The 24,790-nt window shown below is 41.8% G+C and overlaps 1 protein-coding gene and 1 pseudogene across 3 annotated transcripts in view; one reads left to right on the top strand and one right to left on the bottom strand.

Moving 5' to 3' along the window:
* Positions 1–24,790, bottom strand: part of SNX25 (sorting nexin 25) — a 96,520-nt gene that overhangs the window by 37,355 nt on the left and 34,375 nt on the right. For all 3 annotated transcript variants that reach the window (XM_053584510.1, XM_053584502.1, XM_053584493.1), the window contains exons 6-8: positions 16,385–16,455; positions 2,026–2,207; positions 1,229–1,360 (exon numbers count right to left, since the gene is read on the bottom strand). In XM_053584510.1, coding sequence (XP_053440485.1) covers positions 1,229–1,360; positions 2,026–2,207; positions 16,385–16,455 — 385 coding nt within the window. The remainder of the gene's footprint in view (positions 1–1,228; positions 1,361–2,025; positions 2,208–16,384; positions 16,456–24,790) is intronic.
* LOC128587769 (uncharacterized protein C1orf131-like) lies at positions 5,137–7,235 on the top strand (annotated as a pseudogene).

A 24,790-nucleotide genomic window follows, 5' to 3' on the forward strand; every position in this document is an offset into this window, starting at 1 on the left:
GAAGATTAAAAAATACTATGAGACTATATTTGGTTCCTTAACCAATATCATTTGTGATTTAATGATATATTTTAAGTCAGTGGTCTGTTCTAACTACATTCATACACAAATGAGTTAATTCAATGTACAAAATGCTCTCTGTGCTTATTTTACTAAACCCCACAAAATGTTACATACCGCCACAATATCGTGTCTCATGTATATACATGTCTATACACACATATATATTATGTTTATAGACACAGATACACATGCACAGTTTCCCTTGGTATGGGTGGACTGGTTCCAGACCTTCCACAGATAACCAAAATCTGCAACTGCTCAAGTCCCTAATGTAAATGGTGTCATATTTGCATAGAATCTTTGTATATCCTCTCAGACACTTCAAGTCATTGCTAGATTACTTATAATACCCAACACAATGTGGATACTATTAAACAGTTATGATACTATATTTTTTAGGGAATAATGACAAGGAAGAAAAGATCTGTATGTGTCCAGTACAGTGTAATTTTTCTCCCCAATATTTCCAGTCTGTGGTTAGTTGAATCCACAGACGTGGAACCCACAAAGAAGGACTGTATCTATACATAAAGACTGTATGTATAAAGAATACGTATACATGGGCGGCGCCTGTGGCTCAAAGGGGTAGAGCGCCGGTCCCGTATGCTGAAGGTGGTGTGTTCAAACCCAGCCCTGGCCAAAAAAAAAAAAAAGAATATGTATACATCCATGTAATTTTTAACCATATATTAAGAACTTAACAAATGCACACTGCTTATTGTTGGGTTCTTCATTATAAGAAATATGTGTCACCAAAACGGTTTGTGTTCTTTTACTCAATCATATTTTAAATGAAATTAAAAGTAGTGCGAAAAATGCACATTATGACATTACAAATGGTAAGTTAGGAGACTGAATGTAGACAACCAGACCAAATTCATTATACGGTAATGTGGACATGTATGTCTTCTTATAGTATGTTAAAAAATAACTACCTGAAACTGAATTCAATCTTTTTGTACATTTATGAATCTTTTTCCTCTTAACTACACAAAAATAATTTTATTTGCCATTATAGACTGTAACATAATACCATTACATTTAGTTTAAGATAATCTTTTATGTCTATTTTACAGCTTCTCTCTACAGAGAGAGAGATACTTTGCCTCATGTACTAGTTTTCACCAGCTAGCAATGAATACTCCTCTGAGCCTACGTACATTACCTTGTTAGCACTCTTTAAATGCTCCACAGACTCCCAAAAACTAATCAGAGCTGTCTTGTCCATCCTTTCCATGTACATTCGAAAGTGCTTTCTGTAGAAAGTATTGGCCAAGATATCTTGAAATTGAAGAATCTATTAAAAGAATTTAAGAAAGTTTTCTAAAAAGAAAAAAATCAAATTTTAAGTATCAGTTTGCTTTAATGTCCAATGGACTAATTTCTACGTTTACAAAAAATTGCATTTTTTAAAGATCATAACCAATATAACACAGTACTCTTGGCAAATTGATAAATCTCTTCTATCACCTTCCTGAATCATTCACTCGTTCGACAATGATTTATTTGGGCCAGGAGCAGTGGCTCACGTCTGTAATCTCAGCACTCTGGGAAGCCGAGGTGAGAGGATCCCTGAGTGCAGGAGTTCGAGACCAGCCGGAGTAAGAGTGAGACCCCATCTCTACTAAAAATAGAAAAATTAGATAGGCATTGTAGCAGGCACCTATAGTCTCAGTTACTGAGGAGGCTAAGTCAAGGGGATCTCTTGAGCCCAACAGTTTGAGGTTCCTGTGAGCTATGATAATGCCATAGCACTCTATTCAAGGTAACAGGATGAGACTCTGTCTCAAAACAACAAACAACAAACAACAGAAAAAACAAGATTTATTTGGCATCTAACAGCAGATATAAGTTCTAAGAAAGGAAAATACTAAAATACTAAAAAGTTGAAAGACTGCATATGTGGTTATGTGTTTACAATAAACCTGAGATGGTAAAAACAAGAAAAGTCTGAAGTCCTACCTTCTGACTTTGAGGCCCTTCCCCCTCATCCCAGGTGCCCTCCTCTTGCTGCTCATAGGCAGGGCCGCCCAGGATTCTGATTCTCTTCTCACACTGCTTCTTGGCCACAGTCAGCTGGTTGATGTACCTTTTCATATTCCTGGCCCTCAGGAGGTCAGCTTTCATTGCAGCAGTCTCTTTACCTTGAACAGGAGGATGAACAATCCTCATTCAGAGGACAGGGTACAAAAGAGGGAACAAAACAACTCTGAACCAGACCAACATCTGATATCCATTTTTTTCTTTTTAAACAACTTTTAGAATTTTTTTTATTTATTTTTTATTTTTTAGAGACAGAGTCTCACTTTATCACCCTCAGTAGAGTGCCCATGGCCACACAGCTCACGGCAACCTCCAACTAATGGGCTTAGGTGATTTTCTTGCCTCAGCCTCCCCAGTAGCTGGAACTACAGGCGCCTGCCATAATGCCTGGCTATTTTTTTGTTGCAGTTTGGCTGGGGCCGGGTTCAAACCCATTACCCTTGGTATACGGGGCTGGCACCTTACTCACTGAGCCACAGGCACCGCCCTGATATGTCCATTTTGAACAATAGTGGATACTAAACAAAATAATATAATGCAATTCATGGTAAATATGTACATATATTCTCAAACACAAATACTTGTCATTTCTAAATATATATATATATATATTTTGAGTCAGTCTCACTATGTCATCCTTGGTAGAGTGCCTTGATGTCACAGCTCACAGCAACCTCAAACTCTTGGCCTCAAGCCATTCTCTTGCCTCAGCCTCCCGAGAAGCTGGGACTATAGGCACCCACCACAATGCCTGGCCATTTTTTCATTGCAGTTATCGTTGTTTAGCTGACCTGGGCTGGGTTCGAACCCGGGTTCAAAGCCTCAGTGTATGTGGCTTGGAGCCCTACCCACTAAGCTATGGGCACTGCCTCTAAATATAATTTCTAAATATACCACTGATAACTGTAACTTGTGAAAAACACTTTTATAAAACCTTTGCACACATGCAAAGCGATGTGCACATGTGTATGCTCATATATTTTTAATACCTTTACACGTACATGTACAAATGCAAACTCATTTATAACATGTATTGAGATTCTAATCCAGGCTTCTTTTGAGAACATGATATTCATACAGACGTGAATAATGGAGCAGAGTGTGGCAGACAGAACAGCTGGTGTGAAAGCGAGAACCTTCGGCGGGAAGAACAGAACTTGGGAGGAACTGAAAGAAGGAGAAAGTGGCAGATGCTAGAAGACTCAGGATGAATGGTTTAGGAAATGGATGCAGCAGCTTCCCCTTTAAAAATTCTCCTCTGAATTTTCTGCATCACAAGTCAAAAGTGTTGCAGTTTAAACTACACACTACTACTTTTGGCAGGGGAAGAGGAAAGAAGTGGAGGAGGCGGGGGAGGGGAAGGAGGTAGAAGGAGCTTCTGCCCACAGAGGGCAGACTGGCTATTCACAGACTTCTCATACTACTTTGGAAACGTTAGCCATTCCAAGGTCTGGCCCTTAATTTCAAAACTAAATTGCTAGGCTCAGTGCCTGCAGCTCAGCAACTTGGGTGCCAACCACATACACCAGAGCTGACGGCTTTGAACCCAGCCCAGGCCTGCCAAACAATGACAACTACAACAACAACAAAATAGCTGGGAGTTGTGGCAGGCGCCTGTAGTCCCAGCTATTTGGGAGGCTGAGGCAAGAGAATCGCTTAAACCCAAGAGTTTGATGTTGCTGTGAGCTGTGACACGATGAAAAAAAAGAAAAAAAGAAATTAATTGCTAAACATTCTTAAAGTTGATTGAATCCCAAACTCATGATACTAATTTATTCATTCTTTCAGTAAAGAATCAGTGTCCATCTAGGTGCTGTGGATACAGAGGTAAATAAAACATACCGTCAGTCTTCCCTATTTAAAAATATTTGCCAAAAAAACCCCACAAAACAATAAAAATTAATGATGCAATAGTAAAAACAGAAATTGTAAATATAACAACTATTTACATAATATTTACATTGTATTAGGTATTAGTAAGTTTTAAAAAAGAAAAAGCAGCTAGAAGATCCAAAATGAATCTGAATAGGCAGGAGCCATTAAGACATAAAGCCTTGGTCAGGCAAGGTGGCTCACGCCTATCATTCCAGAATGCCAGGAGGCTGAGGCTGAGGCTGAAGGATCGCTTGACCTCAGAAGTTTGAGACCAGCCTGAGCAAGAATGAGATCCTGTCTCTACTAAAAATAACAGAAGAATTAGCTGGGCATTGTGGTGAGTGCTTGTAGTCTCAGATACTCAGGAGGCTGAGGCAGGAGAATCACCTGAGCTCAGGAGTTTGAGGCTGCTGTGAGCTGTGACGAATGCCATGGCACTCTACCCAGGGGGACCGAGTGAGACTCTGACTAAAAAAACAAACAAACAAAAAACACACAAAGCCCCAGCCAGAGATTGCACTTTGTTCTCTAGTGCAGGAGTACTGAGAAATGTTTAATGGGTTTTAAGGAAGAGTATACCCTAAATGGGTTTTACGTTAGAAGACTACATAGGAAGCAGAATAAAAACAATAGACTGGAAAGTGAAAGACTGCCTGTAGGAAGACTGGTTAGGAGACCGTCACGGAGGAGAGAGATATGATGGCCGACACTACGGTCCTGGAAAGGCAGCAGAGAGGACGGGGGATTTGAGAATGGACGACTGAGTCTTACACAGCAAATGACTGCAATATAAGATACTGCCTAGGCAGGGTGGAGGGCAGGTTGCTACAGAATTAAAAGAAGAAAGAGGTGTCAAATTTGCTCCTAGGTTTCTCACCCATGGGGACAGGGAGGCCAATTACTGAATGAGAGAACATTCGAGAAAAAAGCAGGTTTGTGGACAACGTGGCAGATGACACTTTCCAAAGATGGCTACAATATTTTCCATTTCACATGCTCTTTTTACAATGTCACTCTGCCAATTTCTCTTTGACAAACAGGGTATATGTTTCCTTCTCTTGGATCTGGGTGGACTTACGATTATGGTAGAAGTGACACTATGACTTCCAAGATTAGATTAGAAAAGGCCCTTAACTTGGAGCTCTGAGTCACCACATGAGTTGCTACCCTGCTTTAAACAAGTCTGAACTATTGGTCATCGCAGACAGCAATGTGGAGCCCCAGCCCATGTCCAGTACCCAGCGAAGTGGGACATCCTGAAAGTGAACTGTCTCACCCTGGTCGAGCCACTCCGGCTGAGACTGTGATGACACAGAGAAGCAGCGTTCTTCCCAAGCACCACCCAAATTGCAGATCCATGAAAAAAAATAAATGACTGCTATATAAGATACTGCACTTTGAGATGGTCTAGGATCTAGCAAAGGGTTTCTGAGCTGAGTGGAAGACAGAGTTCAGAAACACTGAAGGATGGCAACAGACATTCCAGGAATATGTGAAACAACCCAGGAAGAAACAAGATGATCGAGGACACCAGCTAAATAAACCCTCCTTTAACAGAGGGAAGGGAAGCTGCTGACAAGGGAGCTTAGCTGTACCTCTACAGGTCGGGCAATTTTGTCCATTCACACTCTGCTGTACCTCCAGCACCAAGGACAGCGCCTGACAGCAGGGCAGGAACCCATTGGGTTATGGAACGGATGAAAACTGTGTCAAGCCTCATGCTTTACAACCGTCAAGAAGGCTCCTTCTTGGGCGGCGCCTGTGGCTCAGTTGGTAAGGCGCCGGCCCCATATACCGACGGTGGCGGGTTCAAACCCGGCCCCGGCTGAACTGCAACCAAAAAATAGCCGGGCGTTGTGGCGGGCGCCTGTAGTCCCAGCTACTTGGGAGGCTGAGGCAAGAGAACCCCTTAAGCCCAGGAGTTGGAGGTTGCTGTGAGCTGTGTGAGGCCATGGCACTCTACCGAGGGCCATAAAGTAAGACTTTGTCTCTACAAAAAAAAAAAAAAAAAAACTCCAAGAAGGTTCCTTCTTTGTGTAGCAGGTCAGAGCTCGCAGTCTTGCTGCTTCTGTATACCTTCCTGTCCTTGTAACCCTAGAATTTGCCACGTTTTGGAAATCCACGTGGGGGAGGGGTGGGGCCTGGATGGGTGGGTATGCATGGTATCTTCCTATTTTTGTGTAAAGTGCCACAGGTGTCTTAGTTTGCATATTCAAATATTATATAGGAAAAACAGTCTGCTATGTATTTCTTCACTTAGCTTCTTGTTATATTTATGGACATTACCAGTTTTTGTACCTTCTTAGCTAAAGCAGTTGCTTTTTTGCTAATTAACCATACTGCCCTGTTTTTCTATTAAAAAATACTGTATCGGTGTCAGTGGCCGACCACGCAACGGCGCAAGAGGAGGGGCCGTGCTCAGCCGCGTCTCTGGGTTCTCCGACACTTTTAAATCCTCTACTGCAGAACCTCTACGACTCTGGAGAGACCGAAGGTGAAACAGAACAGAAGAGGATCAGAAAGAACAGAAATAAGAAGACAGGTGTGGGGCCGTCAGTGCCCCTGGCAGCAGAGCCAGCTCCCTCACCCGGTTTTCTCCTAAGAGGGCAGAGGAAGAGTGCCTCCAGCTTCTTCCAAAAACTTAGAGAAGAGCTGCACTGTGCACCTGCTGGCACCCCGGCAGGTCTCCCGTATGGACCAGAAGTCCTAGCTACTACAATATCTTCCTCTTCCCTAAAGAATAACAGGGAACAAATAGAAGTGGTAGAATTTCATAGCAGCAAAAAGAAAGAAAGAAAACTGAAGCCAGACCAAGAAGAGAGCATAAAGACTAAAGCTAGCATTTCTAAGAAAGATGTGGATGCACAAGAATTTAACCTAGAAAAGGCTCGTTTGGAAGTACACGGGTTTGGGATCACGGGTTATGGAAAAGGAAAGGAAAGAGTCCTGGAACAGGAACGTGCAATAATCCTGCGGCTAAGCCTCCCAAAAATAGTTACATCAATTACAAGGTTTTGCAGGAGCAAATCAAAGGAAAAAAGGCAGCAAAGGAAAAGAGAATGGCTCATGAAACAGATATTTTCAAAAACAAAGAAAAGGAAAGGACAGGAAGACAGGAACCCAAATAGAAGAAGTCAGCTCCCAGCATTTTGTCAAGTGGACCAACCGGACAGGTTGGAAAATTCAAAAACGGGACGCTGATTCTGAGCCCATTTGATATAAAGAAAATAAATTCTTCCAGAGTGGCTAAATGAAGTACTCTATCAAATAAAAAGAGGAATGGGGACAGCCAAGTCAGCTGTGCTGCAGCTGGGACCATGGGAGACTTGTACACTCCACGACTCTTACTTTACGGTTCACAGCTGCTTTTTTGTTTTGGAAAAAAAGTCAAACCCAAGCATTAGTTTCACTATGCTGAACAGGTTGGGCTGGGTGCAGTGTGGATCGAAAGCGAACTGGCTGAAAAGCCTTTTAGTCTCCTCCAGCAGCATCACTTCAATTTCCTGTTCACGGGATTTGGTGCATTTGGTTGCAATACAATTTTTCACAATTTTACTGTTTTGTAAATGCTAGTAATTTATATTAAATTGCTTTTATTATTTTTAATGGTTTAATGTCATAATATCATGAAAGAACCAAGAATCTAGTCATTTATCAGTTCTGTGGAGAACCAGTTTTCATTTTCAGCCAACTATGTGAATGACAACTACTTCATAAGAAGTTATATAAAACACAGATTCTACAGCAAAAAAAAAAAAAAAAAAAAATACTGTATCTACACTTAGACGTTAACGGAATCACATGGACATTTGCCAGGCAAGAAGAACTTGTATTGTTCATGATTGATATCTTCAAATGAAAATAAACTCTGAGTAGAAAAAAAAAAAAAGAAAAGAAAAGAAAAGAAAAACCATGTCAAATGTTACATTTTTCTGACTACTTCCTATGTATCAGGTAATGTGCTTTTTCTAGAACTTTAGCTGCAAAGAAGGGGGGGGGAGCGTATCCTGAACTCTTAACTATTCCAATCTGGCTTCCAGCCCTCCTCTCTACCAAATTTGCTATTGCTGAGATCACTTGTGACCTAAACCACAAAGCCAGCAGAGAGTTTTCAGCAGAGTCTACCTTCAGAGTTAAGATTAGAATACTGGTTTTGTTACTTGGAAGCTATGTGCCCTTGAGCTAAAAGCTTTTAAAATTTAATTTACAAACAATTGCAATGGTTTCTTCCCTTAATTTCACATTATATAATTTAAAGCAAAAGACAAAAAGTCATACGAAATTAATCTTTTTAATGACTAAATATTGAGCATTACAGGCGACGAAGGGGCTGGGTTGGCCAGGTGCAGTGGTACACATCTGTAATCCTAGTACTCTGGGAGGCCTAGGCAAGAGGATCCCTTGAGCTCACGAATTTGAGACCAGCCTGAGCAAGAGCAAGACCCCGTCTCTACTAAAATAGAAAAACTAGCCAGGGGTGGTGGCAGGTGCCTGTAGTCTCAGCTACTCAGGAGGCTGAGGCAGGAGGATCACTTGAGCCCAGGAGTTTGAGGTTGCTATGAGCTATGATGATGCCATGGCATCCTACCCAGGGTGACAGAGTGAGATCATCTCAAAAACAAAAAAAAGAAAGAAAGAAAAGAGAAAAGAAAAGGAAAGGAAAGAGAAAAGGGAAGCAGGGGAGGGGATGGAAAGAAAGAGCTGGGTTAAATAAAGGTATTTTTTGTTTTTTAATGAGAGAGAAATGAGCTGGTTTTAATGCTGATGAGAAGACCAGTTAAAAGTAAAGAAAGGTGACAGAAAATGGAGTTCAGAAAATGGTGAAGAGGTCAGCTTTAGAAAAAAGCCAACTCCTCCACCATGGTGACACAGAAGGCAGAGCAGGTACAAGGAGATACAAGGAAGTTTGCAGACTGGTGACCAGAAGGTGGAGCAGTTCCCTTCACATGGATTCAGTTTTCTCTAAGTGGTGACTGAGGCTTCTGCATAGACTCACAGACTAAAGGAAAGTGGGGAAACGGTGGCATCCACTGTGGAGAGCAGAATAGAAAGCTCACTTCAGAAACTCAGCAGGTTCATCGGGCATGTCCAGGGCCAAGGGGCCTAGATGACTGCTAGAGAAATAGAAATACTCGGACTTAAATAAGGTGACTACACATTTGGGCAGGTGAGACTACACTCTCTGCAGATGAGCCATAGTACACTTTGCTCAAATCTGGAACCACCAATAATGAAAGAAGCAGGTCTATGTTTTGTTTCCTGACTAATGTGTGCAGGTCTCGGTGGTGTGCCCCCAGCTCCCCCAGGATGATCATCACCTCTCTCATGCCCCACTTAGTCAAACGTACAAACACATTAAATAGCACCTAGGCAGGCTCAACAAACTAAGTGAAAAAAAAAGAAGACAGCACTACACAACAATGCAACCTGTCAGAAGCAGCTTTTCCACGGCTCATCACAAAGGGCAGACTTCAGGTTAATAGCCGACCTTGTTCAAGACGATCTGTCAGATGTTACTGAATGTTTTTCCACATGTGTGTACTGAGCAGACATTTTCATTTGACTTTAGTAATGGTTGCTGAGCTGGTGCTATGCTTGACTAACAGAGAGACCCTGACCAAGGGACTCACTCAGTTGGCAAAACAGAATTTCAGGAGTTCTAAGAAAGGGGGATGAGGATGAATTAATCTACTGCAAACTCAGATGCTTTGTGGGTGCACCTAAAGAAGTGCGTGCTTGGACGAGCTAATTTTCAGAAAAAAATTTTCACTTTTTAAACACATATCCTAGGCCAGGCACAGTAGCTCACACCTATAATCTCAACACTCTGGGAGGAACTCAGGAGTTCCAGAACAGCCTGAGCAAAAGCGAGACACCATCTTTAAAAAAAAAAAAAAAAAAAATAGAAAAACTAGCCAGATGTAGTGGCAGGTTCCTGTAGGCCCAGCTACTTGGGAGTTGGAGGCAAGAGGATGGCTCAAGCCCAAGAACTTAAGGTTGCCGTGAGCTATGATAAGGTCATGGCATTCTACCCAGGGTGACAGAGTGAGACTATCTCAGAAAACAAACACACACACACACACACACACACACACACGTCCTTAGTCTCTAAATTCTGCATATAGCATTTTAAATTACCCTAATTCAGGGGCAAAAGTTATCTTTTCTTTTTGTAGAGACAGAGTCTCACTATACCGCCCTCGGGTAGAGTGCCGTGGCATCACACGGCTCACAGCAACCTCTAACTCTTGGGCTTACGCGATTCTCTTGCCTCAGCCTCCCAAGCAGCTGGGACTACAGGCGCCCGCCACAACGCCCGGCTATTTTTTTGTTGCAGTTTGGCCGGGCCTGGGTTTGAACCCCCCACCCTTGGCATATGGGGCCGGCGCCCTACTCACTGAGCCACAGGTGCCGCCCGCAAAAGTTATCTTTTATAAAACAAACCTAGACTTCAAGTTTAATTTTGGGTTAAAACGCTAATAAAGAGAGAGACCTACATAGGAGGAAATCGACACCCATTTATCAACTACCAGATTCTTTTTCCCCAAAAAGCTTAAAAGCCTTTCTAAAAAGGACAAAAACTAGATACAAATTCCAAAGAGAAGGAAGAAAGAGAATAAACCTTCCCCTAAAGCCCAGCTGCAAGGCTCAGAATATTCTGGAGTTGGTCGCCTGCTCACTTGAAAACATTCTGTTTGTACAAGGCCATTGTCTCATCACAAAGCTTGTTGCTTAGACAATTCTGTTTATGTTTAGCCTCATAAAAAACAATAAGGCTAAACACTGACAAGGAGCTCAAGCCATCAGTGCTCCCAGCATGCAGAAATCCTTGTAAATCCAGTGATGCAGATGAATACATTTCTTTGTGGCCTTAAAACCCATTCATCCAAGAAATATTCAGGTCAAGATAAGTATGGGTACAAGGGTGTGGGACAACGCACTGACACCCGCTCAAACTAGTCACATGGCTGTTTCTCAGCACAGTCTGAAGTAGCAACAGTGTGCATTGTTAGAACCAGTTAATCACAGGACACTTAACCTCATTTAAAAAAGAACTGGCCAGTGAGACATTGGACAGCAGTGACTCTTTAAAGTAGTGCCAAGATAAAACACACAAGTGATATAATAATATTCTAAAGCACTTATAAACATTTACTGTTTTTTGCCTCCTAATCTGGATTCCAGTGAGATTAGAAGGAAATGGGTTGATTTACTGAAAAAGAAATTTAGGTTAGACATTAGGTGAACACTTTTGGCTATAAGACATTACAGTGGACTAATGAACACTATTGTGGAAATGCTTTTTGCTATAAATCCCCTGCCCATGACACAGTTCTTCCCTAAGCAAGTGAAGTGCCTTGCAGTAAAACAAAAACACCCGGGGACAACTGTTAGCTGTTATTTCTGATGAGGCAGCAGAGAGGGAAAGGACTTACAGTGCAAACTGATGATTCCAGAAATAGTACAAGTGTAACTGAATTAAAATGGCACACTGTGTTTTCTAGGTATTAAAAATGCCAGCCGTGGAATACTTTTTTTCTCTCATAGTGTGCTTTTATATGCTCTGCACAGCCCCAGCGGACTGAGGAATCTAATGAATAAGGGCAGTGGTTCCTCACCCCTGGCCTTGCTGACATCCTGACTGGGATAACTCTGGGGTAGGGGCCGGCCTATGCATGGCAGGGTACTTAGCAGCTTCTCTGGCCTCTACCACTAGATGCCAGTAGCATCCCTTCCCCCAGAGATGACAACCAAAAGCAAACTGCCACTCAGCCCCACCGTGAAGTGCTTGATACAGAGGTACGACCTCTGTGACCACGAAAAGGATGCAGCCACTCCTTCCCTTACTCCTCCTCAACCTGGGTTCTCTGCTCCACACTCTGCCCGGGAAGCAGGGGACCCAGGCCACCAAGGTGAGGAACAGGGACTTCCTCGCTAGAGAAGGGTGGGCATCCATCCCTCAGTTGTATACACACCTCCATTGTGACCTTTGAATCTTGCTTGTACATTTAACTAGAAGTTTTACTAAATCCTCTTGCTAGAGTTCAAAAAACAAGTATATATTTACTTAGGGACTAGTTAAGATTCAAAATGAGAAAATGGTACTTGACTTCTTAATAGGAAGCTGGCGGCAACTCTCAGTAATTCCCAATTGGGCAAAGTTCTTCAAAATTACCTGGAAATAACCTCAAAAGCTATGTAGGAATTCAAGAAATATTTATCTTACTTTTCAATTTAAGGCTGGTATGTTCTTTTTCTAAAACAACAAATGGGATTTTCTTATCACAACCAACACCTGAAATTCCACAACCTAAAATGTCACTCCACTTCAGTGGAAAGTATATTTGAGGAATAAGCAGAAATCATAGCAGGAGCTGATGGCAACGTGATCGCTCACGTTGTGATGGAGATGAGCAGAGACTTCACAGACCTTGTGCAGCCCAAACAGAGCATGGCGACTACATGGAACTCTGCTCCCACATTTGCACTGTGAGTTGAACAAACCTGATATATACACTTAGAACACAGATCTAGCTCGTACAATGTTGAGTTTTGAGCGTGATGCTCATAACATCTACCTGGGTGAGTCAGCAGCATGGCAGAAAGGGTCCAGGACAAAAATCACTAGACCTGGGTTCAAATTCTGGATCAGTGTCTAACACTGATTTGAATAGAACACTGGTTCTATTCAAACCAGGCAAGTTATTTAACATCTCTAGACCTGAACTTCATAAAAGATAGGTGTTAGAACATGTGATGACGATAGCTTTCTTAGGGAAGAGAGTGGGAGTGGAGTTGGCTATAAAATCATGAGGCTCTAATATAAGGCAGAGGACAAATAGGGCCAGGTGGTGATACCGAGAGAGAATACTCACAGGAGGAAGGCTGGACAGGCAGGCAGTCTGGGGTCTGGTTAGAGTCCGTTTGGACTGCTCTAGTAAAATACCATAGACTAGGGGGGCTTATAAACAACAGGAATTTATGTGTCACAGTTCTGGAGGCTGGGAAGTCCAAGATCAAAGCACTGGAAGATTTAGTGTCTTCCTGCTATGTCCTCACATAAAAGGAAGAGCAAAGCATCTCTCTGAGGCCTCTTTTATAAGGGCACGGTTAGGAAAACCCAACTCTAACTTGATGTTCCTCCGTACAGCAGGCAGTGGACACCAGCTAGGTGTCCTCTAATTAATTTTGACACATCTATCTAGGGATAACCTCAGATTTCTTTTCTTTTTTTTTTTTTTTTTATTGTTGGGGATTCATTGAGGGTACAATAAGCCAGGTTACACTGATTGCAATTGTTAGGTAAAGTCCCTCTTGGGATAACCTCAGATTTCAAAGGCAGACTCTCAGCCCCTTTTTCAGACACCAGTTCCAACTCCCAGCCTCAGGAACTTCTGAAAAACAAGCTTCAAGCTAAGGTTCCCACAACTCTCTCTTTGGGTTTAATTCATTTGCCAGAGTGGCTGGTTTATTAGAAAAGCTATTACATGTACAAAGGCTATAGATGAAGAGGCGTGCGGGGTGAAGCATGAGGAAGGGGCTCAGAACCTCCATATCCTCCTGGGTGCGCCACCTCCCAGGACCCTCCGTATGGTGCAGCTATCAGGAAGCTCCCTGAGCCCAGTGGTCGGAGCCTTTTATGGAGACCTCACTGGACAGGCTTGACTAAAGACAACCATGAAAAAATGTCGTTGGACAGAAAGAGTATGACCTAATGGGAACAGATGGAGTGGGGAAACCCAGCTTGGCCTTTCAGTTCAGACGCTTCTTCCTCCAGGGGTTGAGGCAGGATGCTTTGGAATGAGGATCTCCTGAGCAACAATCAGATGAGAGTTCTACCTTGGACAGGTGAAAGGAGGATGGGAGAAGGTCAGAAAGAGAAATTCTGTTTCCTAAGGCTTGTTTCCAAGGCCTAAGATGCCCAACATTGTAACAAAGGCTGTAACGAAGGTGATGGGAGTTAAGAGCCAAGAACTGTCAACAGAGACCTACATTTATATATAAATGTATTTATGTGTGTGTGTGTGTGTGTGTGTGTATATATCATAGGCACTAATCTCATTCATGACAGTGGAACCCTCATTACCTGATAATGCCACTGCATTCTAGCTTGGGTGATGAGAAAGACTTCATCTCAAAAAAAAAAAAAAAAAAAAAAAAAAAAAATGTCTAATGGACATTATGCTTCTCAGCAAGTAGCACTGTCTGTGTATGTACATATACATATTTGATATATTCTGCAAGTTCTATTTGATATATTAAATTCCACAAACTATTTAGCTATACTCTAAGAAAATTGTTTAGTTGCACTTCGGGAAGATTCACAATTTTACAAAACGAATAAAAAAGCAAAGCCTCCCAATGTAGGGCTCCCAAGCATGTACTATTTATATATAGTGGTTTCCAACCCACTCAAATCAATTTCATGTCCTGTCCTTTGATGTAGTCAGCAGAATGAACATTTCTCTTAAATCACCTTAACTATTCTGGGTAACATTTCAGAATTCCAAACTGTAGAGAAGAAACCATTAAAGGGAGCTGAGATTTTGAGCCTCGCTCACATCAAACAGCCTTGGGACATTTAGCATATGCCCCATCACTACTAAATTTCCTATACCTGGCCAGGTTATTTTAATAGACCATTTCTCAACTATGCCACCTGTTCTTTCTAGTTGTAAATAAAAAGTGAGGAACAGAGCACTAAAACACAGCTATGACTGCATCTAAGGCTCTGTAACATCAACAGTAGCAATTCTCAAACTGTGTCTTGGGTGAACATCGCAAGTATCTCTGGGGAATCTGTGGTCATGCAAACTTGCTGGACTCTAGATGCAGAATCAGACACTTTCAGGTAAGGGCCAGACATGGTGGCTGAAGACTATAATTCCAGGCAGAAGGACATCTGAGCTCAGGAGTTCGAGACTAGGCTGAGCAAGAGCAAGACTCCATCTCTACTAAAAATAGAAAAACTAGCCGGGCGTTGTGGCAGGCACCTGTAGTCCCAGCTATTCAGGTGGCTGAGGCAGGAGGATTGCTTGAGCCCAGGAGTTTGAGGTCGCTGTGAGCTATGACGCCACGGAACTCTACCCAGGGCAACAGAGCAAGACTTTGTCTCAAGAAAAAACAAACAAACAAACAAAATAGTTTTCCTCTTTTTAAGACAAACCAATCTATTATGAACCTAAACACACCACAAGTTTTGTTGGATGTGCTAAAGTTTGCTGAAGCTTCAAAAGCTTTATTTTCAACTATCCTAAATATACAAATAAAGAGGTCTACAGGCCCTCCCACCTCTACCCTACCAAGAAAAGGCAATACAGAGTTAGTGCTACAGTTTAGACATTTGTGTCCCCTCCACAATTCATGCTGAAACTTATTCCCCAATGCCAGTTGGTGGGGAAGCTGTGGCCTCAAGATCACATGGCCCTATGACCAAATCCAAGCTTCAAAGAAAAAAATCCCTTTATTAAAAAGATTTGTTCTATAAAATTTGGATTCAGTCAAAAGGCCATTCAACCCCCTTCTGGAGTATTTGTCCCCCCTCTGGAGGGTGCAACAAAGAGGCACCACCTCAGGAAAAGAGAGCAGCTCTCACCAGATGTGGAGTTGCCGCGCCTGACCTCAGACTTTCTAGCCTCCAGAACTTGAGAAACTTCTCTTTATTATAAGTTACCCAGTTTGTTATTTTATTATAGCAGCAGGAACTGAATAAAATAGTTGGTTAATTGCTTAAGGTTTCAAGAGAGTGCACAATCAAGTAATTTTTTCCAACCAGTTATACAACATTTTTTTCTTTAAATCCTCACTTCAATTGAAGAGAAACAAACAGGAAAAAGTACTTTAAAAATAGAGCATTTTCTACAAGAGTGGAAAGCAGGAAAAAGGCTCATAACAATCCAACCACTTCTGGAAAAGATTAAGTAAATTATGAAACACTGGAGTTGTTTAAATGATTGTTTCAAGATACGAATATTATGAATATTAAAATTAAATTTCAGTATGTGAAGAAATTAAACAGAAACACTATATACCCAATGATTTTAACCATCTAAAAATTATGACTACAGATTAATAAAGTCTTATAAGGTAATAGAGAAATATAGGTGGTACCCATGGTTCAAGGAGTAGGGTGCCGGCCCCATATACCAGAGGTGGTGGGTTCAAACCCAGTCCCGGCCAAAAAAAAAAAAGGGAAATACAAAGGTTTTTGTTAGGATGAAATTATATTTATTTTCTCTAATGCTATTATAGTATTATAATACTATTATTTTAATAAGCTTGAAATTTTTAAATGTAAGCCAAAAGAATGCCTGTACTTGCCAAAAATCTGATAGGGGTGGGGTGGGATGGATAGAACTAGGGCCATTAACATGTGTTTTGAAGAAAACAAACTGTGTCTTACCCTTGTGCCTCTTCAGTTGGGGAAAGCTGCTAATTGTAGTTGCTTGGATTATTTCCACTACAATTTGATACCTGATTTTTAAAAAGAAAGAAAGAGAAAATATTTAATAGGAGGAAGATACTATTTGCAGAGATATCTTTGTTTTCTTTTTTCTTTTCCGTGTCCCCTGGGTAGCGTGTCGTGGTGTCATAGCTCATAGTAACCTCAAACTCATGGGTTCAAGTAATCCTCCTGCCTCAGCCTCCTAAGTAGTTGGGACTACAGGTGTCCACCATAACACCTGGCTAGTTTTTCTATTTTTAGTAGAGTCAGGGTCCCACTCTTGTTCAGGCTGGTCTGGAACTGCTGAGCTCAGACTATCCACTTGCCTTGGCCTCCCAGAGTGCTGAGATTATAGTCATGAGCCACTGCGCCCATTTTTTTCTTAGAGACAGGGTCCACTGTCACCCAGGCTGCAGTGATTTGGGTACCACACAGCTCAGCACAGCCTCAAACTCCTGGGCTTAAGCGATCCTCCTGCCTCAGCCTCTGGAAGCGTTGGGATTAGAGGTGTGTGCCACCACACCCAGCTGAGATACTGTTAGACTGCATCTATACTTACTAAATAAATACAGGACGGGTGACTCCTGCCAAAGTCTCACTTAAACAAGCCAATATGGATCAAGTACCTATCACAAACTGGGCACTGTACCATGCTAGTCATTTCTGAGGCCCCAATGTAAATGCTACACACCCACATGCCCCTACTATACTCCCCACATCAAGAGCATTAGTACCTAGCTAGACAGGGGTAGACACTGAGGGGTAGACACTGAGGTTCTGCTTAAATTCCTCTCTGCTCCATATCCCTGGGCAAGCAGGCCCCACGGGCTCTACCACCCAAATCTGCACCGTCCAAGAAGGTGGCTAGGGGTGCTCTGTGGCTATTTAAGGTTATTAAAAGTTTAGTCACTTTTCAATCACACTTGCTACATTTCACATGTTCAACAGTCACATGGCTTGTGTGCTAAACTGGACAGTGCAAAGAAACAGGACTCAGGGTGGTCTCAACTCTGCTTGAGGAACCTCCCATCTCTGGCCTCCCCGAGTGCTGTGATTACAGGCATGAGCCAGAAATTCCATCACTTAAGAAAGTTCTATGGATGGTACTATCCTGAATATATCTCAGAGCTGTCCTCTCCACTCCAGCCCCACTGCCACTGCCAGGGTGCAGTCCCTCCTTACTGCTCACTTAGAAGGCTGCCCCAGACCAGCAGAATCAGAACATCTGCAGGAGACTCAGGCATCAATTTTTTTTTGTTTTTGAGACACAGCCTCAAGCTGTCACCCTGGGTAGAGTGCTGTAGCATCATAGCTCACAGCAACCTCCAACTCCTGGGCTTAAGCAATTCTCTTGCCTCAGCCTCCCAAGTAGTTGGGACTACAGGTGTCCACCGCAACGCCCAGCTATTTTTTGGTTGTAGTTGTCATTGTTGTTTGGCAGGCCCGGGCTGGATTCAAACCCACCAGCTCTGGTGTATGTGGCTGGCGCCTTAGCTGCTTGCACTACAGGTGCCAAGCCAGGCATCAATTTTTTCAATGCTCTCCAGTAATTCCGATGTACAGCGAGAGCTGAGGACCATCAGGTTAGAGCAGCAGGTATATGGATGTATGACTGAGAAGACCTCTGAGTCAGGAAAAAGAAAATTTTATATTTTAAGTGCTGAGTACAACCCTGGAGTTGTGGGTATTTTGAGCATATTCAGTTGGTTGGGTTTTTTTTTTTTTTGTTTGTTTGTTTGTTTTGAGACAGAGCCTCAAGCTGTTACCCTGGGTAGAGTGGCCTGGCTTCACAGCTCACAGCAACTTCCAACTCCTGGGCTCAAGCAATTCTCCTGCCTCTGCCTTCCAAGTAGCTGGGACTACAGGCGCCTGCTACAATGCCTGGCTATTTTTTGGTTGCAGCCATCATTGTTTGGCAGGCCCAGGCTGGATTCGAACCTGCCAACTCAGGTATATGTGGCTGGTGCCTTAGCCACTTGAGCCACAGGCGCCAAGCCTCACTTGGGTTTTATAATCTAAGTCCAGATTTTCTTATGGGCTATTTGACAGTTACTAAGACTGCCCTAATCAAACTGATGTACCCTGACTGTTTCTTGGCCCTTACTTATACTGATTTAATTAATTGTATTTGCTGGTAACAAAGCTATTTTAACATTAATTCTTAGCAAACTTTGTAACATTCTATGATTTACTTTGGCTGGCTTTTAGAGCACAAAATAATATATATTCTTTTGATTTTCAACTAAAATCCAAGAGACACAAATTCATCACAGCCATGGCTATTTATGGACTTCTCACAAACTCGTATCTTTTTTATTTCTTCACTTGGGTAATGTAAACATCCATTGCTGACTTACCACCTCAAAGAGGTGACAGTGTCAGGAGGAGCACTGTCACCCAAAGATGGTGGCAGACACTGTGAGTTGCATACCCAACATCCAGTCTCCTTTCCTGCCTTCCTAACTGCCCCGCAGTTTTATCAGGGAAAGGGACACACTCAGCTAAAAAGCCTCACCACCTCTGCAGCAATCAGGGCAGGTCACATGATACAGGACTAACTTGGAGATACAGGCAGAAAAGGCCGGGTGGGGATCCAGCAAATCTAAAAGTTCACAACAAACCTTTGCAACCTTTGTCCTTGCCCATCCCTCATTTTTCTGTGTAAAACAACGATCAAGTGGATGAAGGTAAAAGCAACCACCCTGCCAGGCCACAGGCTGAGAAAGAGGCAGTGAGAAAACAAGAGGAGTTTAGGGCTCTGATGACGTCATGAACCATCACGGCACCCCCATTTACCCTTCTCAAGACACACTGTTCCAGGAGGAAAATAAACTCCTAACCTGTTTAAGTCACTTCATGTCAAGCTGTCTCGTGGCCAAATGCCACTCCAATTGACAGAGAGCTCTTCCAGGACCCCTTACATGCAGAAGACAGCTCTAGGCAGACTGCACATTCGGGCAGTGTTTGCCAAACTGAAACCTTGCTGGGACATCAATGATTAATAGTTTCTGCTGGAACTGCCTCCATTCCTCCAAATGATGGCAAAGCACAAAAAATGGCTCATTATATGAACGAGGAAATGGTTTAGAAACAGTGTATACAAACCTGGACCCCTCAAAGCCTGACTTTCCCCAACCAGGTCCTTAATTTAACCTTGGGGCATGGGTTCTACTGGCTGAAAGTGTGGACTCTGAACACAACTCCAACACATTTCCAACCCCCTCCCTTGCATATTCCCAACTAGACGTCCTGCAAATAGATTTAACATCCTTCTGAAACACACCAATTCCAATCTCAAGAATTTATTATAAGTAAACAATTAACAGAAGCAAAAAACAAACAAAAAACCCCAACCAAAACTATCATTATACACATTATTGTAGCAACTCTACAAAGAAAAGCATGAAAATAAACTATGTGGCCAATAATGCTTTCATTAAATAACCATATTTCTTTATTTTATTTATTTTTTTTTGAGATAGAGCCTCAAGCTGTCACCCTGGATAGAATGCTGTGGCATCACAGCTCACAGCATCCTCCAACTCCTGGGCTCAAGCAATTCTCCTGCTTCCGCCTCCCAAGTAGCTGGGACTACAGGCGCCCGCCACAACACCCGGCTATTTTTTGATTGTAGCCGTCATTGTTGTTTGGTGGGTCTGGACTGGATTATAACCTGCCGGCTCAGGTGTATGTGGCTGGCGCCTTAGCCACTTGAGCCACAGGCGCTGAGCCAAATAACCATTTTTCTTAATCTTGCATTGCTTTATTGTTATTCTTTGTTAATCTTTTATTGTTCAGAGGAATGAATAATACCAATATGCCTGCTTTCAGGAAGCTCTGAGGATATATCAGATTAAATAAAAGGCAAACACTCAGCCAATGACATTTATGATCATAAAGATTACTTGAAAATAGATGTTTCTGACAGACTAATTTTAAAAATGGAAAATATAGCTAGGTGCCTATACTCAGTGGTTAGAGTGCCAGCCCTATGCACCAGGACCAGTGGGTTCAAGCCTGGCTCAGGCCTGCTTAACAAAAAAATAAGAATGAAATAAAAATACAGAATAGTATGTTTAAGTTTATGATCGCAGATATTAACTGTGTGTGTATTTGAACCAGGCCTACCAGGCAAAATACAGGTAAAATAAAGGGCAGTTGTGTTAAAGTAGTAGAATTATGAGCTCCCTCCCCCCCCCATTTTCTAGACCATTTACCTTAGACCTTATATATATTATTTCGTTCCTCAGGTCTTCCCCAATCCCTGTGATCATATTCATAACTGCTTTCTACGAAATCTAAATTACTTCTATCCTACAATAGTGCCTATTTACTATTTTACATTGTTGTGTTAAAGAGTCACACTTTTGCAAAGAATGCTATGAACAAAGAAAATGGCATTTCCAATTATTTCAGTGTCTAACTCCCCTCCCCAAAATGATGGCATACTTTTGAGCCTAAGACAAAAACTATAGCTTTGTATATAATAAAGCTATGTTGTCTTTTTTTCCCTGACTAGATCATGAGCCTCTTGAAGAAAAAAGTGTCTTAGATTTTCCTTTACTACCTAGGTTGGCACTAAACATAAGGAAGGCATTCAATAAATACTAACAACCTAAATTCACAAGAGTTAACATCACAAACACTCAACAGGTACAAATAATATTCTGAACAATTTGTTATTTTGATATTTTAATGATTTGTGCTTTGGAACAAATCACTCATCAATGGCACTGAAGAAAACACACCATCTGAGTAAAGAGTTAAATTTTTAAAATAAAACATTAAAATTATAACATAATACCAGCTAACGTTTATTGACTCCTTCATTAGGTCACAGGTATCTGTTTAGGTATTTCAACTCACATTATTTCCCTTAATCCTCATAACAAGGTGCTATGATTATCTTCACATTACAGAGGAGGAAATGGGAGTTCAGGTGGATTAAGAAATCTACACAAGGTCCCACTGCTGCGTAAGTGTAAGGGCCAGAATTACTATCTAGAGTTGTCTCATGCTCTTAACCATTTTCAAGCTACTCTAAAATTCAAAATAGGTTAATGCTTATCTTGTCCGAGGCCTTTCAAAACACACAAGCATGGTCAATGCCAGATAATCTGGGCTTTCCAGCCTTACTACCTTCTATTTCCCTCTTGGATCCTGTTTCTGCCAAACCAGACCACCTGCAACACTGGGACACGCTCCAGCTCCTTCCTGCCTTCTCACCACCTCTCCTCTTTCCTCTCCCTCTTGCTGCACACAATCACTCCTCCTTACCTGCTGAAATCCTAACTCTTGAACACTCAGTTCTCGGCCATTCCTCCACAAAGCTTTCCCCTCTATTGTAGGAAGAAATATTTGCTTCTACCCACTTCTCTAGCTCTTCACACTCTACTTCTGGGCCTCTGTATCCTGCTTCCTACTTAGCTATTTATATCCACACAGGGCTCCTATGCTGGACTGCAAACGCTTTGATGGCAAGGGCTGGAATCCAAGGGCCTACAGCCAGTTCATCTTTGTACACACTCGGCCACCTCACACAGTGCTTTTGCAGGTAACTGAAGAGGATTATGGAACTTGAATTCATTTTCACTTGACCTCAAGTCAAAGGATTGACTTTTTTCATTCTCATTTTCCTCTACAAAAACCATACCACATACACATCCAAGTTCCTCCGAATGCTGGCTAGTCTTGACGGCAAAAGGTTCCCTGAACTCTGGGAAGCTATTCAGAGGCACTGATCACTCACTCAGCTCGCTTTCTCCAGAGGAAGATACGGTCTCACAGGTACTGAGCTTGGTTCAAGAATCAGGAGGACTGATATTTGTGTACATTCCCTTGATTAGAAGTACACAGATTGTTGGTATAGTTTTCCCAAAATGATAATGTAAATGGAAATATTGAGGAGGAGTGGTATAAGAAGAATTCAGACCAGACATAATTGGTCACAGCTATAATCCTAGCACTCTGGGAGGCCAAGGCAGGAGGATCCTGAATTCAGGAGTTCAAGACCAGCCTGAACGAGAGTGAGACCCCATCTCTACAAAAAATAGAAAATTAGGTGGGCATCATGGTGGGTGCCTGTAGTTTTAATTACTCAGGAGGAAGAAGCAGGAGGATCACTTGGCCCAAGTGTCTGAGGTTGCTGTGAGCTATGATGATGCCACCAACACTTTAGCCAGGGTGACAGAGTAAGACCTTGTCTCAAAGCAAAAAAAACAAACCCCCCAAATTCAGCTATTTTCCAAATCCAGCAGGATCCTACCTACAGTATCCTTTGTCTCAGGGTTGTAAGCTGCTCTGTGTGTCATGCTGACCTAGATCCTCCAAGAAGAGTAAGATGTGTCATTCTTATTGACAGAATTTCAAAGAGCAAAGTTTCTGACAGTCTGGCATTTTAGAGAATGAAGCTTCTCAGTGACTAAAAAAGCTCAAAAAAGGGACAAGTATGTACTTGGGAGAAATATTGTTTCCTGTTAACTTTGTAGCAGGCCTTAAGGTCTATTACCCCAGCCCAATAAATTGCTGGGCACATTATACTTTCTCAGCCTGAGTCTATTTTTTCTTTTTCTAAAGCAACACATGTTCATTGAAGAAAATGAGAAAAATACACAAAGTACAACATTCAAAGTTAACTACTATTAATAAATATCTGAGATACAGGTATAACCTTTTCTCAATGTAACCATCATATAATTTTTGTTTTATAAGACTGGGTTTAGGCTTGGCGCCTACAGCTCAGAGGCTAGGGCACTAGCCACATGGACCAAGGCTGGTGGGTCTGAACCCAGCCCAGACCTGCCAAACAACAATAACAACTACAACAAAAATATAGCCAGGCATTGTGGCAGGCGCGTATAGTCCCAGCTACTCGGGAGGCTGAGGTAAGAGAATCGCTTAAGCCCAAGAGTTTGAGGTTGCTGTGAGCTGTGACACCATGGTACTTTACCAAGGGGGACATAGTGAGACTTTGTCTCAAAAAAAAAAAAAGACTGGGTTTATGCTGTACATGCACAAAGGCCCTATGCTTCAGGGCCTTTTTTTTTTTTTTTTAAATCAATTTAGCTAATACCTTCCATTAAATATTCTAATATGACACCATTGCAAATACATGGTAACCTATTTTATAGTGCACCAATTGTTCCCGCCAAATCTTCCTTTTGGATATTTTGGTTATTATTTGAACATTTTGGTTATTTCAAACTTTTCTCTATTTTAAGTAAAATTGTAAGAAATATTCTTGGAGAAATCTTTCCATATATTTATGATTGTTTCCTGAAGATAAATTATGAAACTAACTGGGTCAAAAATACTAATTCCATGCTATGAAATTGTGTTGCAGAAGGATAATCATTTCTACCCTACCTGTGGAGCACTGCACCACACCACTGCCAATACTATCATTAAATTTTTATCAACAATGTTAATCACCAATATTATGAACAAAGAAAAGTATTTCTTCTAGTGTTTATGATTGTGTTTTGTTTTGTCACTCTGAGTGCAATGGCATCACAGCCCACAGCAACCTCAAACTCTTGGGCTCTCGTGATCCTCCTGCCTCAGCTCCCAAATATCTGGGATTACAGGCACCCACCACAAGCCTGCTAGTTTTTCTATTTTTTAGTAGAGACAGGGTCTCACTCTTGCTTAGGCTAGTCTGGAACTCCTGAGCTCAAGCAATCCACCTACCTCGGCCTCCCAGAGTGCTGGGATTATAGACATGAGCCACTGCCCGGCCAAGCTATTTTCTGAAGTCGTATATTTTTATTTCTCATAAAATTGAAAGATCTTCCAGAACATTTTTCATAAGCAGCCACACAATGTATCAAGTGTTTCTTTAAAACTAAATTAACATTCAGTTATTATCATACTCTGGTTTCTCTTCAAATCGCACAAATCTTTTGCCTTTAAAACTAAATTAACATTCAGTTATTCTTTCCATAAAAATTTGACAAGTTTCTCTGTGCTTCATACTTGATGATTTTTCTCATGGCCTTTCCACCCACACTCATCTTTTTCTTAGCAGTTAATGTGTGCTTATTGATTTCTGACATGGTGCATTAGTTTGTCTTCAAGTATGCTTAATTTCTTCTTTCATGTTCCTCTACAGCGGAATCCTATTTTACTGCTCATGACTCACAATATATTTTCAGAATCCCTGTTCAAAGCACAGAACATTTAAATAATTTAAGTTCTTCACGGAAGCATGCAATTTTAAGAATTTTAATATTTTAACACTTTATCTTCATGTGCAAATGCACCAAAACTAATTCAGAGATAAAAATCCATTCCCTGGCCGGGTGCGGTGCCTCATGCCTATAATCCCAGCACTCTGAGAGGCTGAGGCGAGTGCATTGCTTGAGC

Source organism: Nycticebus coucang, chromosome 1 (assembly GCF_027406575.1).
Source record: "Nycticebus coucang isolate mNycCou1 chromosome 1, mNycCou1.pri, whole genome shotgun sequence".
NCBI classification, from domain to species: Eukaryota; Metazoa; Chordata; class Mammalia; order Primates; family Lorisidae; genus Nycticebus; species Nycticebus coucang.